The sequence below is a fragment of the Gopherus flavomarginatus genome, chromosome 4 (assembly GCF_025201925.1).
Source record: "Gopherus flavomarginatus isolate rGopFla2 chromosome 4, rGopFla2.mat.asm, whole genome shotgun sequence".
In the NCBI taxonomy this organism is placed as follows: domain Eukaryota; kingdom Metazoa; phylum Chordata; order Testudines; family Testudinidae; genus Gopherus; species Gopherus flavomarginatus.
The window spans coordinates 60,658,806-60,676,172 of NC_066620.1; the positions used below are offsets into that span (position 1 = coordinate 60,658,806).

Below are 17,367 nucleotides of genomic sequence, written 5' to 3' on the forward strand. Positions count from 1 at the left end.
GAATGATAAATTGACAAATACTGCAAAGAATCCTGTGGCACCTTATAGACTAACAGACGTTTTGGAGCATGAGCTTTCGTGGGTGAATACCCACTTCTTCAGATGCATGTGGTGGAAATTTCCAGGGGCAGGTATATATATGCTAGCAAGCAAGCTAGAGATAACGAGGTCAGTTCAATCAGGGAGGATGAGGCCCTGTTCTAGCAGTTGAGGTGTGAAAACCAAGAGAGGAGAAACTGGTTCTGTAGTTGGCAAGCCATTCACAGTCTTTGTTCAACCCTGAGCTGATGGTGTCAAATTTGCAGATGAACTGAAGCTCAACAGTTTCTCTTTGAAGTCTGGTCCTGAAGTTTTTTTGCTGCAGGATGGCCACCTTAAGGTCTGCTATAGTGTGGCCAGGGAGGTTGAAGTGCTCTCCTACAGGTTTTTGTATATTGCCATTCCTAATGTCTGATTTGTGTCCATTTATCCTTTTCCGTAGAGACTGTCCAGTTTGGCCGATGTACATAGCAGAGGGGCATTGCTGGCATACGATGGCGTATATTACATTGGTGGATGTGCAGGTGAATGAACCAGTGATGGTGTGGCTGATCTGGTTAGGTCCTGTGATGGTGTAGCTGGTGTAGATATGTGGGCAGAGTTGACATCGAGGTTTGTTGCATGGATTGGTTCCTGAGCTACAGTTACTACGGTGCGGTGTGCAGTTACTGGTGAGAATATGTTTCAGGTTGGCAGGTTGTCTGTGGGCAAGGACTGGCCTGCCACCCAAGGCCTGTGAAAGTGTGGGATCATTGTCCAGGATGAGTTGTAGATCCTTGATGATGCGTTGGAGAGGTTTTAGCTGGGGGCTGTATGTGATGGCCAGTGGAGTCCTGTTGGTTCCTTTCTTCGGTTTGTCTTGCAGTAGGAGGCTTCTGGGTACACGTCTGGCTCTGTTGATCTGTTTCCTTATTTCCTCGTGCAGGTATTGTAGTTTTGAGAATGCTTGGTGGAGATTTTGTAGGTGTTGGTCTCTGTCTGAGGGGTTAGAGCAGATGCGGTTGTACCTCAGTGCTTGGCTGTAGACAATGGATCGTGTGAGGTGTCCGGGATGGAAGCTGGAGGCATGAAGGTAGGCATAGCGGTCGGTAGGTTTTCGATATAGGGTGGTGTTAATGTGACCATCACTTATTTGCACCGTGGTGTCAAGAAAGTGGACCTCCCATGTAGATTGGTCCAGGCTGAGGTTGATGGTGGGGTGGAAGCTGTTGAAATCGTGGTGGAATTTTTCCGGAGTCTCCTTCCCATGGGTCCAGATGATGAAGATGTCATCAACGTAGCGTAGGTAGAGAAGGGGCGTGAGTGGACGAGAGCTGAGGAAGCGCTGTTCCAGGTCGGCTGAACAGTGCACTGATACACAGGTGCCCTCCCACCAACAGCACAAGAAGAAGAACTCCACATGGACTCCTCCTGAGGGTCGAAATGACAGTCTGGACCTCTACATTGAATGCTTCCGCCGGCGTGCAAGGGCAGAAATCGTGGAACAACAACATCGCTTGCCTCACAACCTAAGTCGTGCAGAACGCAATGCCATCCACAGCCTCAGAAACCACCCTGACATTATCATCAAAGAGGTTGATAAAGGAGGTGCCGTTGTCATCATGAACAGGTCTGACTACCAAAAGGAGGCCGCCAGACAACTCTCCAATACCAAATTCTACAGGCCACTTCCCTCAGATCCCACTGAGGAATACACTAAGAAACTACAACATCTACTCAGGACACTCCCTCCACTAACACCAGAAGAAATCAACATACCCCTAGAGTCCCGACCAGGGTTATTCTATCTACTACCCAAGATCCACAAACCTGGAAATCCTGGACGCCCCATCATCTAGGGCATTGGTACTCTCACTGAAGGACTGTCTGGATATATGGACTCTCTACTCAGACCCTATGCCACCAGCACTCCCAGCTATCTCCGTGACACTACTGATTTCCTGAGGAAACTACAATGCATTGGTCACCTCCCAGAAAACACCATCCTAGCCACCATGGATGTAGAGGTTCTCTACACAAACATCCCACACACAGATGGAATACAAGCTGTCAGGAACACTATCCCTGATGATGCCACAGCACAACTGGCTGCTGAGCTCTGTGCCTTTATACTTATACACAACTATTTCAAATTTGATGACAATATATATCTCCAGATCAGTGGCACTGCTATGGGCACCCGCATGGCCCCACAATATGCCTATATCTTTATGGCCAACCTGGAACAACGCTTCCTCATCTCTCGTCCACTCACACCCCTTCTCTACCTACGCTACATTGATGACATCTTCATCATCTGGACCCATGGGAAGGAGACTCCAGAAAAATTCCACCACGATTTCAACAGCTTCCACCCCACCATCAACCTCAGCCTGGACCAATCTACACGGGAGGTCCACTTTCTTGACACCACGGTGCAAATAAGTGATGGTCACATTAACATCACCCTATATCGAAAACCTACCGACTGCTATGCCTACCTTCATGCCTCCAGCTTCCATTCCGGACACATCACACGATCCATTGTCTACAGCCAAGCACTGAGGTACAACCGCATCTGCTCTAACCCCTCAGACAGAGACCAACACCTACAAAATCTCCACCAAGCATTCTCAAAACTACAATACCCGCATGAGGAAATAAGGAAACAGATCAACAGAGCCAGACGTGTACCCAGAAGCCTCCTACTGCAAGACAAACCGAAGAAAGAAACCAACAGGACTCCACTGGCCATCACATACAGCCCCCAGCTAAAACCTCTCCAACGCATCATCAAGGATCTACAACTCATCCTGGACAATGATCCCACACTTTCACAGGCTTTGAGTGGCAGGCCAGTCCTTGCCCACAGACAACCTGCCAACCTGAAACATATTCTCACCAGTAACTGCACACCGCACCATAGTAACTGTAGCTCAGGAACCAATCCATGCAACAAACCTCGATGTCAACTCTGCCCACATATCTACACCAGCTACACCATCACAGGACCTAACCAGATCAGCCACACCATCACTGGTTCATTCACCTGCACATCCACCAATGTAATATACGCCATCATATGCCAGCAATGCCCCTCTGCTATGTTCATCGGCCAAACTGGACAGTCTCTACGGAAAAGGATAAATGGACACAAATCAGACATTAGGAATGGCAACATACAAAAACCTGTAGGAGAGCACTTCAACCTCCCTGGCCACACTATAGCAGACCTTAAGGTGGCCATCCTGTGCAAAAAAACTTCAGGACCAGACTTCAAAGAGAAACTGCTGAGCTTCAGTTCATCTGCAAATTTGACACCATCAGCTCAGGATTGAACAAAGACTGTGAATGGCTTGGCAACTACAGAACCAGTTTCTCCTCTCTTGGTTTTCACACCTCAGCTGCTAGAACAGGGCCTCATCCTCCCTGATTGAACTGACCTCGTTATCTCTAGCTTGCTTGCTAGCATATATATACCTGCCCCTGGAAATTTCCACTACATGCATCTGAGGAAGTGGGTATTCACCCACGAAAGCTCATGCTCCAAAACGTCTGTTACTCTATAAGGTGCTACAGGATTCTTTGCTGCTTTTACAGATCCAGACTAACACAGCTACCCCTCTGATACTTGACAAATACTGGCATTGATCACAACACTCAGCAGTTAGGAGGGCAGTCATCAGGCCGAGTCTTGATCCCATTGCTGCAAACCAATTACCGTGAACAGGCCAAGGGATTTCCCTCCACATCTATCCAAAGCAAAATTTTTATTAAGATCCAAGAAATGAACTGAAGACAGGCAGAGCTCCACTGACAGCAGTGGTGCTTGGTATTGCTACAGCTTTTAAAATGAAACCATAATCCATCTGGGAGAGAAACACACAGAAGTCTTAAGATTGCAGAGTGGACTTGAAAAAGTATCACATATTTTCTCCTATTGTCTGGTTGTCATTAAACGTATCGTTATAAGCCAGGTTTTTAAGCAAGCCAGTCTTCCGTTTAGGCATCAAAATAATAAGTGGGCCGATTTTCAAGAGTTCAGCATGGTGAGTGCTAAGCTAAACACTTTTGAAAATATGATCCACATTTAGGTGCCTGAATGAGTGCTGAGTAGTTTTGAGTTCTGAGCACCTAAAAATCTAACCCTCAGCTCTTTTGAAAAATCTGGCCTACATTGAGTCTTGGAAGGATTAGATTTTTATTGGTAAGTGTTGGTAAACATCAATTTCATTGTACATAAACGACAAAAGAAAATATTTTCATCAATAATTGAAATTTATAGTTAGGCAATGAAAAAAAAGGAGCTTGAGAACTTAAGTGTTTGAGTTAAGGATATTTACTTTGTACATTTTGACATGCGTTTGAATGGTTATGAAGCCTTAAATCTTACCATCTACTATCAAATAACTGTCTGATCCCCACCCCCATTGTCTGATTCCCCCTGCCACAGTTTCCTTCAACTGTGGGAATTTAAATGGATAAATATAGTGGGTGAAATGCTTAACACCCATAATTTTGCACAACCATGATCATTACAATTGACAAAAATTGAAAAATGCTTTAAAATAAAGATATCTGTCTGAATAATAAAAGTCAAATTTTGCCATGCCTGTCTATATTTCAATTTGTAATGTGAGACAAATAAAACTGAAGGAAGATTCTCATTTTAACATAAGACAATGCACCAATATGCATATATTGACCTTTCTACATTAAAAATGTTCTATATGCACAACATTTGTTTTTCCTTCATCTGATTTATTTCTTGACTTCTTAAGAATGTATCTATATATCCTGCATCTATAACTGGCCTCTCTTTTTGAATTTATTTCTTTGGTAATGAACCTTTATGTAGCAAACTTATCCATTATAACATACTATACTGAAAAAAGAGCACATGAAATTTTAATTGCCAAAGGAACAAAATAGATCACAGCAGTAAATTCTGAATTGCAGAACAACATTACAGGCTCCTGAAAGCACTGGTGGTTCTGAACATACAGGAAATTAAACTCCCGTTTCTCTGGCCCACAATCAGCAGAACTAACTGTTAGACAGCTCTACCATCCACAATTATAGGTAGGCAGATGACTCCAAGGTATTTTACAGAATGGACCATTCAATGTGATTAGTAAACAGTGACTTAATTGGGAAGAGTACATCCAACTTAGATACAAACCTGATTCATATTAAGCCAATCAGATAATTTAACCAGAATTTGACTGAAGAGTCTTTCAATCTTATCTAAAGAACTCCCACTGTAGCAAAGCAGGTGCTGTATTAGGAGTCTGCAATGATCCATTTCTGTTCTGTGTCTGCAGGGGAGCTCTTGAAAACACATTAAAGGCTAAAGTCAGAGAAACCTGTGATTTCAGAAGCATGTGTCAGTAATTCAAATCTACCTCTGAGAAAGCTACCTGTAAGTAAAGGGATAAGGACTACAAAAAATAAAATGTTTCAACATGTTTCCTTGACCTTAGGCTGTTTAAACTGAAACAACACTAAATAACTAATTTTTTCATCATTTTTACTGTTTTATTTTTAATTTTTTGGAGAAGGTGCTGGCATTTGCGGTTAAGCTGGGTTGTCAGAGACCTAGGTGCTCCTTCACTTCCTTATCCTGTGCAACATTATGGCTGCTATCTGTGCCTCAATTTCCCCATCTGTCCAGTGGGGATAATTAGAGCTCATTGACTCATTGACATGCTAGGAGGCTTAAACCTTTACTGTTCATAGTGTACTTTGAGATCATTGACTGTATGGGGCTAAAGATGTAGAGATTTATTATAATTGCATATAATACTACTTGGGGAGACTGGTTAGCTTCATTTTCTGCCTTTTGTCAGGTTCACTTTGTAGTTCACCTATACTTAAGGGCAATTCTGTGTATGTGGCTTTATAAACACCACAGGGGAATTTTTAAATAGCCACCTAAAGCTGTGTCTTTTATTACTGAAATATTTGTTACATTCATGAAATCGTTTAATACTTTAAAAAAGTTACATTTTGTGCATAAAACTAATTGACAGTGTCCCTTTAAGATCAATTGAAACAGCTCTCTAATAAAGATTTAAAAAAATCTGTACCTGAAACAGGAACCGTATTAGAGGGATTTCGATCAAAACAGGGAATGCTTGTCCCATAGCTCCTTTCCTGGAAGTACACACAGTATGAGACATTATACGAAGCCTTTTATGGACTCATAGGGATAAATGTTTGGTGTCCCTAGGGATTTATATATAAAAACAAACTGAAATCTTCCTGAATTTCCTAGAGTGAAACTGAATTCCACACCATTTAATTATTGCACACAAATAGGCACATCTGGTGGCTTATGCTTTTGGCAAGTTATGTATTTGGCTCTCTTCAAAACTGATTTGCTTCTGTTAGGGGATGACCCACTGGTCAGAGCATCCCCTAATTCCTGGGCATGACTAAGACAAGTTTCCACCCCTCGAGTGCTTCCTCTGGATGTCCAGGGGTACCCTTCTTCTTTTGAAGGCTTGGTCTTCCTACCAGTTCATTTATCACCAATCCCTCTCTCAGGGTATCAGAAACCTTCATCCAACATAGATAATCAAACACCCATAGCCACATGCTAGAACTCCCTCTGGAAGTGCAACACTAAAAGCAACCTTAACTTTGGTGGTGCAATGGCACCAGCATGATTTTTTCATTTTGTCTTGTTTGTTATTTGTATTCACTCCTGCGCTGTAATCCTATTTATTGGCAAAATCACAGAAGTGTTATAGAATGACTTAGTGTGTGTGCACCACTCTTTTGGTGGGTGGTGCCCATAAAATTAAAAGCCTGCTACTTAATCATAGCTAATGGAATTGCTCCTTCATCTCAAATGGTAGGGGCTTGTGCTTTTGATGGTGAGAGTCCTAAATTTAATCCCCCTTGATTTTTTATCCTAGTTTTTTTTATATCACCAATTTTAATAATGATTCTAACCAACAGCCAGGAAAATTTGATTTAAATCACTGACTTCTCATCATATTTTGCATTTATATTTTTTTACCTATTTTCTTAAAGAAAGATGGATCCTCACTGATTGAGAACCATTGAAAAATGACAAAGAGTCCTGTGGCACCTTATAGACTAACAGAAGTATTGGAGCATGAGTTTTATGGGTGAATATCCACTTTGTCAGACACATGGGACGAAGTAGGTATTCACCCACGAAAGCTTATGCTCCAATACTTCTGTTAGTCTATAAGGTGCCACAGGACTTTTTGTCGCTTTTAACAGATCCAAACTAACACGGCTACCCCTCCGATACATTAAAACATGTTGATGTGAAACTAAATATATTCTTTATTGTGAATTTTGTGCTTCTTTTTGCTAACTAGGAGGATAAAATAAATCGATTAGCATTTATTTAAAAATTATATTGCTTAACTTGTTTAGTGCTCCCTATCCATCTGGTTACCTCCTTTAGTGCCAATATCTTTACAGGTTTTAATGGACAGGCCTGGGTTCTTCTGGATCCCACCACCCACTCAGCAAGGTGTAACTTCTAGATTGACCCTGGGCCTCTAGGTGTGAGTATGCCTTTGGGGCAAGACTCCAGAATGGGTGTGTCCTATATCTCTCCAATACAGTGACCAAGTGGGGAGTTATCTGGTTTGAGTGGGAGAACTTTGGCCTCATGACTCGCCAGTCCTTCTCTTCTAGGTCTCCTTTTCTTCATGCCATACTGTTCCTTCTCATCTCCTCACACCCTGACTTACACCCTTATGCAGGTGTAAGTCTGGAGTAACTAATGAAATCCATGGAGTTACAGTAAAGTAAGTGAGATGAGAATCAGACCCAGGACATGCAGTACCAGCCCACATCTCACGTAGGTCGTTAGGAGTGCTGGTTCAGGATGCACACTGATCTCTTACTCATGACAATGGATAATATCACCTTTGCAATGTTCAGCACTTTAGTAACATTGTGCAACATCCCTGCACTTTGGCCTTGTCTTCATGGCTGGAAAGGTTCTTTTTTTTTTCTTTTTCTTTTTTTTTTTAACCTCAGGATAACCAATACAAGTGAGCTATCCTGAGGTAAAATCACAGTGAAGACAAGGCAACTCAGTTGGACCACAATTTAAGCTCAACAAAGTCAGCCTGAGGTTGACCCTTGCCTATTTTATCTTTCAGTAAACCTAACTTGTCTTGCCTTCACTGTGTTTTTACTTTGGGATAGCTCATCCATGTTGGTTACCTTAAGACAAAAAACACACCCCTTTTAGCCTGAGATCTTGTCTTCACTGCTGACTGAAGACAATTTGGCCTGTGCTACACAAAATCCAGCTAGGTAAGAATGTGGCAGCAATATAAGTTTTCTAGTCCTCAGCCATTCACAGTATGGGAGCAAAGAGTCTCAGGCTTTGGACTCACAATTGTCCCCATGTAATAATGTTCATGAGATAACAACACTCTTGTCCAGCTCCACCCATCCAGTGTAGTCATGTATTAACTTATATGCTATGGCAAGGCGGTCTGTACCTGAGACAGGGCTTCAGGCTGTGATGTCCGAGGGGAAGATAAGTAGTTACTATTTTTGTATGTGAACAAATATGGATATTCCTGCAGAGATAAGATACATTTAATGTAATTTCAGATCAGACAAAAATCTGATTCAAGTCACTGCTGGTCCAAGTTCTTCACTCTGTGTGGGACTCCGTTTTACTGCTGAAATTGTTCCAAATACAGACAGTTCTCTCCCTTTAAAGAATAATTCACTTTATTCATTTCAGACAAGATGCACCCAGCATCTGAACCAGTGTGAAAGATCCAGTGTAGCAAGGTGGTTTAACTACACGCTGCCAAGAAGTCCACTTTTCAGGCAAACATACTCAGTGGTTCAGCATTTTAAGAATACAAAATAGTTAAAGAGGCTTAGAGGCCATTTGTAACCTAAAGCTTTGTGAGCAGACTCAGGAAGGGTCCCCACACACGTTTAGGAATGAGCAGTAGTCTCTTAAAACAGACACACATCTGTATAAACAGTTAGATAACTTGGAAATTCTGTAAGCAGCAGTTAAAATCCCACATTAAAAAGAAAGCTCTCTTACCTGAGATGGGCACTGGGCCTGAAGCATCTTTGCATAATGATAATGTTCCTTCTGCCCAACTGGTTCCACCTAGAAGAGAACGGAATAAATGTGTCTTATACTCAGGGGGATGCAGCCGTAAATCAGGTGTGTTAGGATCTAGAGTTTTACTGCAGGCCCATCGCTAACATATAGCAGAACACAAAAACACAGTGTTGTGTGTGCCTTACGATGGCTCTATGCATAACATAAAACCACAAAAGCAAGGAAATGAAAAGTTAAGGCATCGCACATGACCAACTTCTTACTCATCCACCTAGAGATGCCATATTTCCCCACTAGAGCTAACACCACCACCTTAACTCTGCTCCAGTAGGGATGCCAGCCTTCCAACCCACTTCCCCAATCTCCCCACTACCCTTAACAGTCACACTTCCTCCAGCATTCCTGCCCCCCCCCTTCTACCTTATATTCTGGGGGTGGAAATCACACTTCATTCATTTAGGGAGGATGGCTTTCTACAGTGAATAGTTTTTAAGGGGCCTTGTCAAAGTTCACCAGGAGCAAAACCTCTTGTGCCAACAGCCCTTGCTAATCATATATCAATTGATTGACATTCAACTCAAAAGGGCCCCTAGGTTTTCAAACCCACTACCACCATCACTAGTTTATTGCCCAGTTTAACTGCAGTTCAGTTGGATTGTTTAGCCCTGAGGCAGGCCTGGGTTCTTTGGGTTAGGTTCAGGGAGCTCTTATCTTGTCCCAGCTCCAACCAGAATTCACCCTCAGAAGAATCAGGCAAGCCTTCTTATCTCATCTAGTAAGCCCTGATTGGCTACTGCCTCTTCTTTCCCCTTTTAGCCCTGGAGAACCAAGTTTGTTGACTCCACGAGTATAAGAGCCTGAGTGGCTTCTCTAAGCTGTGCTCGGAGGTGCAAGCTCACTGGCTCTTTTTCCTCCGTGACACCATTCTGTTGGGAGAGTGTGTCAGAAAGGCAACACCTCCAGCAAGGGGCAGAGAAAGCCCAGTACCCCCGTCACAAGCCCAGGAAAATCACAAGACTCAAAATGTGAACCTTTTTAGGGGCCAATTTTTAATTGATTAGAGCTCAGACTAATTAACTGATTTTCTTGAAACTGCTCAGAAAATGCAAGCTTTACTGAGAGAATATGTGCTGAAAATTTGGGCAGATACACTGTTCTTCATGTAAAAAAAGAGCTTGAACACTAAGTATAAAATGAAACACGATCTTAACTCTGACAGAGCAATGACACCACCCTGATTCTTTCATTTTAGTTTGGTTGCTATTTTTAATCACTCCCTGTGATCCTACTTTGTGATAAAGCATCACAGAAGTGTAATATAATGCCTTAGTGCATGTGCACCATCCTTCTGGGGAACAGAGCCCACAGAATTACAAGCTGGCTATTATCACAGCTAATGGATTTGCTCTTTTCTCTCAAGTGAACTGGGCTTATGCTTTTCATGGCATGGCTTTTTATTCCTTTTTTTTATATTGCACGTCAAGGCTGGATACAAGACTGTTTTTTCTACCACTCTTGTTTCTCGTCCCACAAGATGGGACAACTATTAATGCAACATTATGGCAGCTGATGAAAATGAATATTGACAAATGCAAGACGAATATTGGAAGGAATAATTGGACTACTCTTACCTCTTGCTGGGTAGTAAGTTAACTATAAATATTCAATAAAGAAACTTGGGCACCATTGTAGATCACTCAAGGAAAGTCTTTGCTCCATGTAGAACCACGGAAAAGCAAGGGTGCATAAGGAATGGAATAGAAAACACTGAAAATTTTAGAATGCTATTATATAAGTCATTGTTACATTCTCGCCTGGAATGTGCAGTTTTGATCATTCCATCTAAAAGGAAACAAGACAAAGGTTTCAGAGACAGGGGATACAAATGCTTAGAGACTTCTGTTGGAGAAGCATTTGGAAAGGAGTGTAGTTTAGAGAGGCGAGGAATAGGAAGGAACATGACTGGAATATAGACCATAATGAATGGTAGAGAAAAAGTAATTTCGGAGCTCCCACCTTACTCTCTCATAAGCAAGCATGAGTGGCTGTTTAATTAAACTGACAAAATGAAATGTTATTTTTACTAGGGCGGCTCCAGGGCTTTTGCTGCCCCAAACAGCAAAAAAACCACACACAAAAAAAATCAAGATCTGCAGCTCTACCACCGCTGCTTCAGTCTTCGGCGGCAATTTGGCAGCTGGTCCTTCGCTCCAAGAGGTACCAAGGGACTCGCCGCCGAAGAACCCGGACGTGGCACCCCTCACCGTTGGCCACCCCAAGCAGCTGCTTGCTGGGCTGGTTCCTGGAGCCGGCCCTGATTTCTACACATTGTAGCCTGTGGAACAAGTGGTCACAGTCTTATGACCATGAGATTAGTAGATTTCAAGAAAGGATTAGACATTTGTATGGATAATGAGAAGAGCCACAGTTACATTAGACAAGATTTTTAAAATATTAGAAAAGATATAAACCTTCACACTTTAGGACATAAGCTAATCCCTAACTGATGGGAGACAGAAAGGTATTTATCCCATGGGCAGGTTATTCTATTTGGTCCACCACAGAATTTTTCACATTCCCCTGAATATTCTGTTATTGGCCACTGTCAAAGACTAAATGGAGCACTGGTCTGATCCAGCTGGGCTATTCCTATGTTCCCAAAATGAAAGTAAAAACATTTAATGAGTATATAGAGGATGACGCATAGTACAAATCCCTCTGTGGTCACTATCCAGTTAGGGAAAAACAAGTCAGGAAGACAAGAACCCTATCTTATAGGGCTGGACTTCTCATGGTCTATTTTGTTACATGAATAATAGCTGAAGACAAGAGTAAAAGCTTCTTGTCTAAATTCTTTAATACAAACGAAAGGCACTTAGCATCTAGATATATTTCCGGAGATAATGTTGCAAAGCATTTACCAAATTAATCAAACTGCCCTTTGTAGATATCAGTATGGTGAAGTGATGGTGGACTAAATATACAAATAACTACTCACAGCTTTTCCCAACCACCTGCCAGTTTGTAACAAACCACTTTCTTAAATATATAAAGTTTGTTGGAACCTTGCTCCCAACTAGCAATTATGCATTTTGTAAAACATCCATGGGGCACCTGGAATTCACATATCAAGTGGAAGGAGCCGAGCATTTTGGAGACAAAAAATGGGCTTCTTCCTACTCTGCTGCGTATTTACTGCCACACTGGCCCTGATTTATATCTCGTATCAGCTCCCCCTGCAGTGGATTTGTTTTTTAGCAGATATCGCTGGATGTTATTCTGATGAGAGAAAGAGCTTCCCCTTGTCAGAGATGCTGATCAGATAAAGAAATCTTCCGTGCCTTTTAAACTCCAAAGATTCTGACCTGTCATCTAGCCTCATGCAATTGTAGGCAATCATCAAAGGGATTGCAGATAACAAAGTCTACCCGGAGAGATGCCTTTCTGAGAACCTCCAGCTTTACTAAGAGATTTCAGTGTTGAAAGAGGAGAGGCACGGAGACGAACAGATAGGGAAGCATCCAAACAAAAAACAAAAGCAAAACTGAACTAAGTATTTTTCTCACCTTAGGTCAGTTCATTGACTCAAATGGCATCTCCAAAAATATAAGAAGCCGACAGCAAATCCTGGAGAGGCCCATCTTTGACAGTACAACTTCATTTTGCTCAATGTCTGCCACACACACGAGTTTCCCAAAACGTCTCCAGAATGAAAGTGACAAGAATAAAGTATAGAAGAGGGAAATGTTAACAGGTGTAGTCAAGGGGGCCAAATAAAGGATATGTATTCAGAAGAGATGTGAATTTATACAGAGAATCATCGAAGCAGAGTGATACAGAGAAGCTGTTCCAATGGCCGGAGTTGCAGAGAAGAAGGCTCTCCCACCCACAGGTACCAGATTACTGTGTGAAGGCAGACACGGGAGTTTGATGCTAGGTGAGAGCAGGAATTTGAGCAGGAGCTAGAGAGAGAGGACAAGGTAGACTGGTGTACACATCCATGAAAAGCTTTGATCATATGGGGATAAATTGACTTCAGTGGAACCAGGATTTCACTCCTGGAGTGCAGTTTTTACTGGACCCTGCAATGAAGGGGGAGGCAGTAGAGTTGTTTCAGGATGGGGATGTCACACTTCTTTGTACAATACGTGTGAGAAAGAAGGCAGCATGTGGCATCTGCACACACTGGAATCTGGAGAGCTGGGATTTGGAAAGACTGGAGGAAAGGGAGGCTTAATAGGCTCCATGAAATGAGCATGTGAACCCAGGAATGACAAAGTTCTAATCCAGTCTCTAATTTTAGTGTCTGAAATGCCAGCTGCATAGTCCAGTAAAGATGTGGGGTGGGGATGAGGGGCATGAAGGTGGATTCTACTTCAAGACTTTAGTAAGAATCTCCTCTGGCTTCCCTACCTGATGCAGTTTGCCAATGAAATCCAGGATCCTTAAAACATTGGCCAAGCTGACCCCAGACAAAATGTTTCCACTTTCTGTTAGCAAAGTGTAATTTTTGGTGGCAAAAATTGGCAAAATTAGCTCCCTCCCCCTCAAGTAAATTCATTATTTGCACCCAGTGGGAAAAAAATCACTTTCATAGAAATGTCACGGAAAAAAATTGTGCTTAGCAGATAGGCAGATTGTTGTCCTAACTCTTTCATATTTGTGTGAATTACCTCAGTAATTTTGCACTTAAACCCATTCAAAAATAATATTTAGTTTAGGAAGTGTTTTCTGTCTTCAAATATTTTACAAATCATTTAATTAGCGCTAGTAATATCTGTGCAAGTTAAGCAAGTATCTTCAGCCCTGGTTTATAAATGGGGAACCTGAGGCACAGGTAAGTTAAGTGACTTGCCTGATCTCACAGGCAGACTGTGTGACAGTGCTAAAATCGGCTTCCAGTCCTCCTCGTATTAATTTAGCTAGTGGAACAGAGCCAAACACAATGACACAGGAGCACGACATATCTTATCATGGCATCTGCCTTGCAGTAAAAGAAGAGTTGAGACATGAACTTTGACGTTATCCTAATGAGTGTTCATGGATAACAGAGAGGCAGCCCTTTTGTTCCAAGGTTACAGCCTTGATTACGATGAAAGCTATGATTATGTCATGGAGCTCATGGAAGTCACGGAATCTGTAACTTCCATTGCTCTCCATGATATTTTCTGTCCTGGGGCTGGAGATCTCAGCCAGCCCCCTGTACCTTACAGCTCCCAGCCCCTGCTCTGGCAGGGGACCCCACAGCTCTTCAGCTGCAGCGGGCAGGGGGACTCCCCGCAGTGCCTAGCTATGATGGGTGGAGGGGGGACCCCCTGCAGCTGGCCAGCTGCCCTGTGACCCCAGAGCTCCCACGCACTGCAGCAGTGGGAGACCCAGAAGCCCCAGCAGCAATGGGTGCTGAACCCACCAATTCCTTTTGTCAGGGATATTTTTAGTAAAAGTCAGGGACAGGTCCTGCCTTCCAGGAATTTTTGTTTGTTGCCCGTGACCTGTCCCTGACTTTTACTAAAAATGACCATGAAAAAAACTTAGCCTTAATTGCAGTTAGGTTTTAACCCTCCAGCTGCCAGTAAGTGACAGAAATTAAAACTAAAGATCTGCAAGGATTTATTCTTAAATTGTGTTTACTGAACTGCTCAGATTTTGTTTTTAGCTGCTTCACCTGCCCTAAAATGGGAACTGCAGATGCTTTGATAAATAAGAACATAAAAACAGCCATATTGGGTCAGATCAATGATCCCATCTAGTCCAATAACCTGTCTCTGACGGTAGCTGATGCCAAATGTTTCAGAGGGAAAGCACAGAATAGGGCTGTTTCCAGTGATCTGTATTTCATGCCCAGCTTCTGGCAGTTGGAGGTTTAGGGAATCCCAAAGCATGGGGTAGCGTCTCTGACCCTCTTGGCTAATAACCATTGGTGGACCTATCCTTCATGAACCCTTAGTTCTTGTGTTATGTGCAGTGGTAAATAACACTGCCGTATTCACTTGCTCAAAACCATCTATCATATTGTCCCTTAGTCGTCTCCATTTTGAGCAGAATAATACCAATCTTTTTAATCTCTCCTCATATGGAAGCTGTTCCACACCCCTAATCATTTTCGTTGCACCTTCTCTGCATCTCTGCCAATTCTAATATATTATTTTTGAGATGGGCTGACTAGAACTGCATGCAGTATTCACGGTATGGACGTACCATGGATTTAGATAGTGGCATTATGATATTTCTGTTTTATTACCTATCCCTTTGCTCCTGGTTCCTAAAATTCTATTAGTTTTGATGAGAGCTGCTGCACATTGAGTGGGTGTTCTCATAGCACTATCCATGATGATGTTTTCGTGAGTAGGAATAGCTAATTTAGTCCCTATTATGTTGTGTGTATACTTGGTATTATTTTTTGAAAGTGCATTACTTTGCATTTATCAACACTGAATTTCATCTGTCTTTAGTTGTTCAATCATCAAGTTTAGTGAGATCCCTTTGTAACTCTCTGCAGTCAGCTTTGGACTTAACTATCTGCACATTTTGCCACCTCACTATTCACCCCCTTGTTCAGATCATTTTACGAGTATTTTGAATAGCACAGGTCTCAGTACAGAATCTTGGGGGACCCAGCCCTCTTTCCATTGTGAAAGCTGACCATATATTCCTATCCTTTGTTTCCTGTCTTTTAATCAGTTACTAATCCATGAGGTGACTTTCCTTCTTATCCCATGACTTCTTATTTTGCTTCAGAGCCTTTGATGAGGGACTTGGTCAAAGGCTTTCTGAAAGTCCAAGTACATTGTATCCCCCTTGTCCACATGGTTGTTGACTCCCTCAAAACATTCTAGTAGACTGATAAGGCATGATTTCCCTGTACAAATGCAGTTTTAACTGTTCACCAACATATCATGTTCATCTATGTATTTGATAATTATGTTCTTTACTATAGTTTCAACCAATTAGCCTGGCACTGAAATTAGGTTTATTGGCTGTAATTCCCAGGATCACCTCTAAAGTCTTTTTAAAAAGAGGCTGATTTAAGCAATAGGTTACATACCACAGTTAGATTTGCAATTTCATATTTGAGTCCTTCAGAACTCTTGGGTGAATACCATCTGGACCTTGTTATTTGTTGTTTAATTTATGAATTTATTCAAAAATCTCCTCTATTGACACCTCAATCTGGGACAATTCCTCAGATTTGTCACCTAAAAAGAATGGCTCAGGAGTGGGAATCTCCCCTGTATACTCTACAGAGAAAACCAATGCAAAGAATTCATTTAGCTTCTCCCCAACAGCCTTTTCTTCTTTGAGTGCTCCTTTAGCACCTTGATCATCCATTGGCCCCATTGATTGTTTGGCAGGCTTCCTGCTTCTGATGTACTTTTAAAAATTTACTGTTAATTTTTGAGTCCTAAACTAGTTGTTCTTCAAATTCTTTCTTAAGAACATAAGAACGGCCATACTGGGTCAGACCAAAGGTCCATCAAGCCCAGTATCCTGTCCTCTGACAGCAGCCAATGGCAGGTGCCCCAAAGGGAATGAACATACAAGTTATCATCGAGTGATCAATGCCCCGTCACCCAATCCCAGCTTCTGGCAAACAGAGGCTAAGGACACCATTCCTGCACATCCTGGCTAATAGCCATTGATAGACTTATCTTCCATGAATCTATCTAGCTCCCTTTTGAACCCTGTTATAGTATCAGTCTTCACAACACCCTCTGGCAAGGAGTTCCAGAAGTTGACAGTGCATTGCGTGAAAAAAAATACTTTCTTGTGTGTGTTTTAAACCTGTTACCTATTCATTTCATTTGGTGGCCCCTTGTTCTTGTATAATGAGAAGGAATAAATAACACTTCCTTATTTACCTTCTCTATACCATTCATGATTTTAATAGACCTCTGTCTATTGTTTCCTATCTTTTAAGCAGCTACCAATCCATGAGAGAATCTTCCCTCTTATCCCATGACTGCTTATTTTGCTTAAAAGCCTTTGGTGAGGGACCTTGTCAAAGGCTTTCTGAAAATCTAAATACACTATATCCACTGGATCTCATTTGTTGGCATATTTAGTCTTTCTAATTATATTTTTACACTTCATTTGCCAGAGTTTATGCTCTTTTCTATTTTCTTCATTAGAATTTATCTTCCACTTTTTAAAAGGATCTCTTTTTGCCTCTCACTGCTTCTTTTACTTTGTTGTTTAACCACAGTGGCTCTTTTGGGGTTTTCTTACTATGTTTTTCAATTTGAGGTATACAT

The 17,367-nt window shown here is 42.0% G+C and overlaps 1 protein-coding gene across 1 annotated transcript in view; it reads right to left on the reverse strand.

The window, feature by feature from the left end:
- Window positions 1-17,367, reverse strand: part of PLB1 (phospholipase B1) — a 118,938-nt gene that overhangs the window by 72,971 nt on the left and 28,600 nt on the right. Inside the window, exons 14-16 of the mRNA XM_050948431.1 lie at window positions 9,092-9,160; window positions 8,523-8,603; window positions 6,108-6,174 (exon numbers count right to left, since the gene is read on the reverse strand). Of these exons, the coding sequence (XP_050804388.1) occupies window positions 6,108-6,174; window positions 8,523-8,603; window positions 9,092-9,160 (217 nt within the window). The remainder of the gene's footprint in view (window positions 1-6,107; window positions 6,175-8,522; window positions 8,604-9,091; window positions 9,161-17,367) is intronic.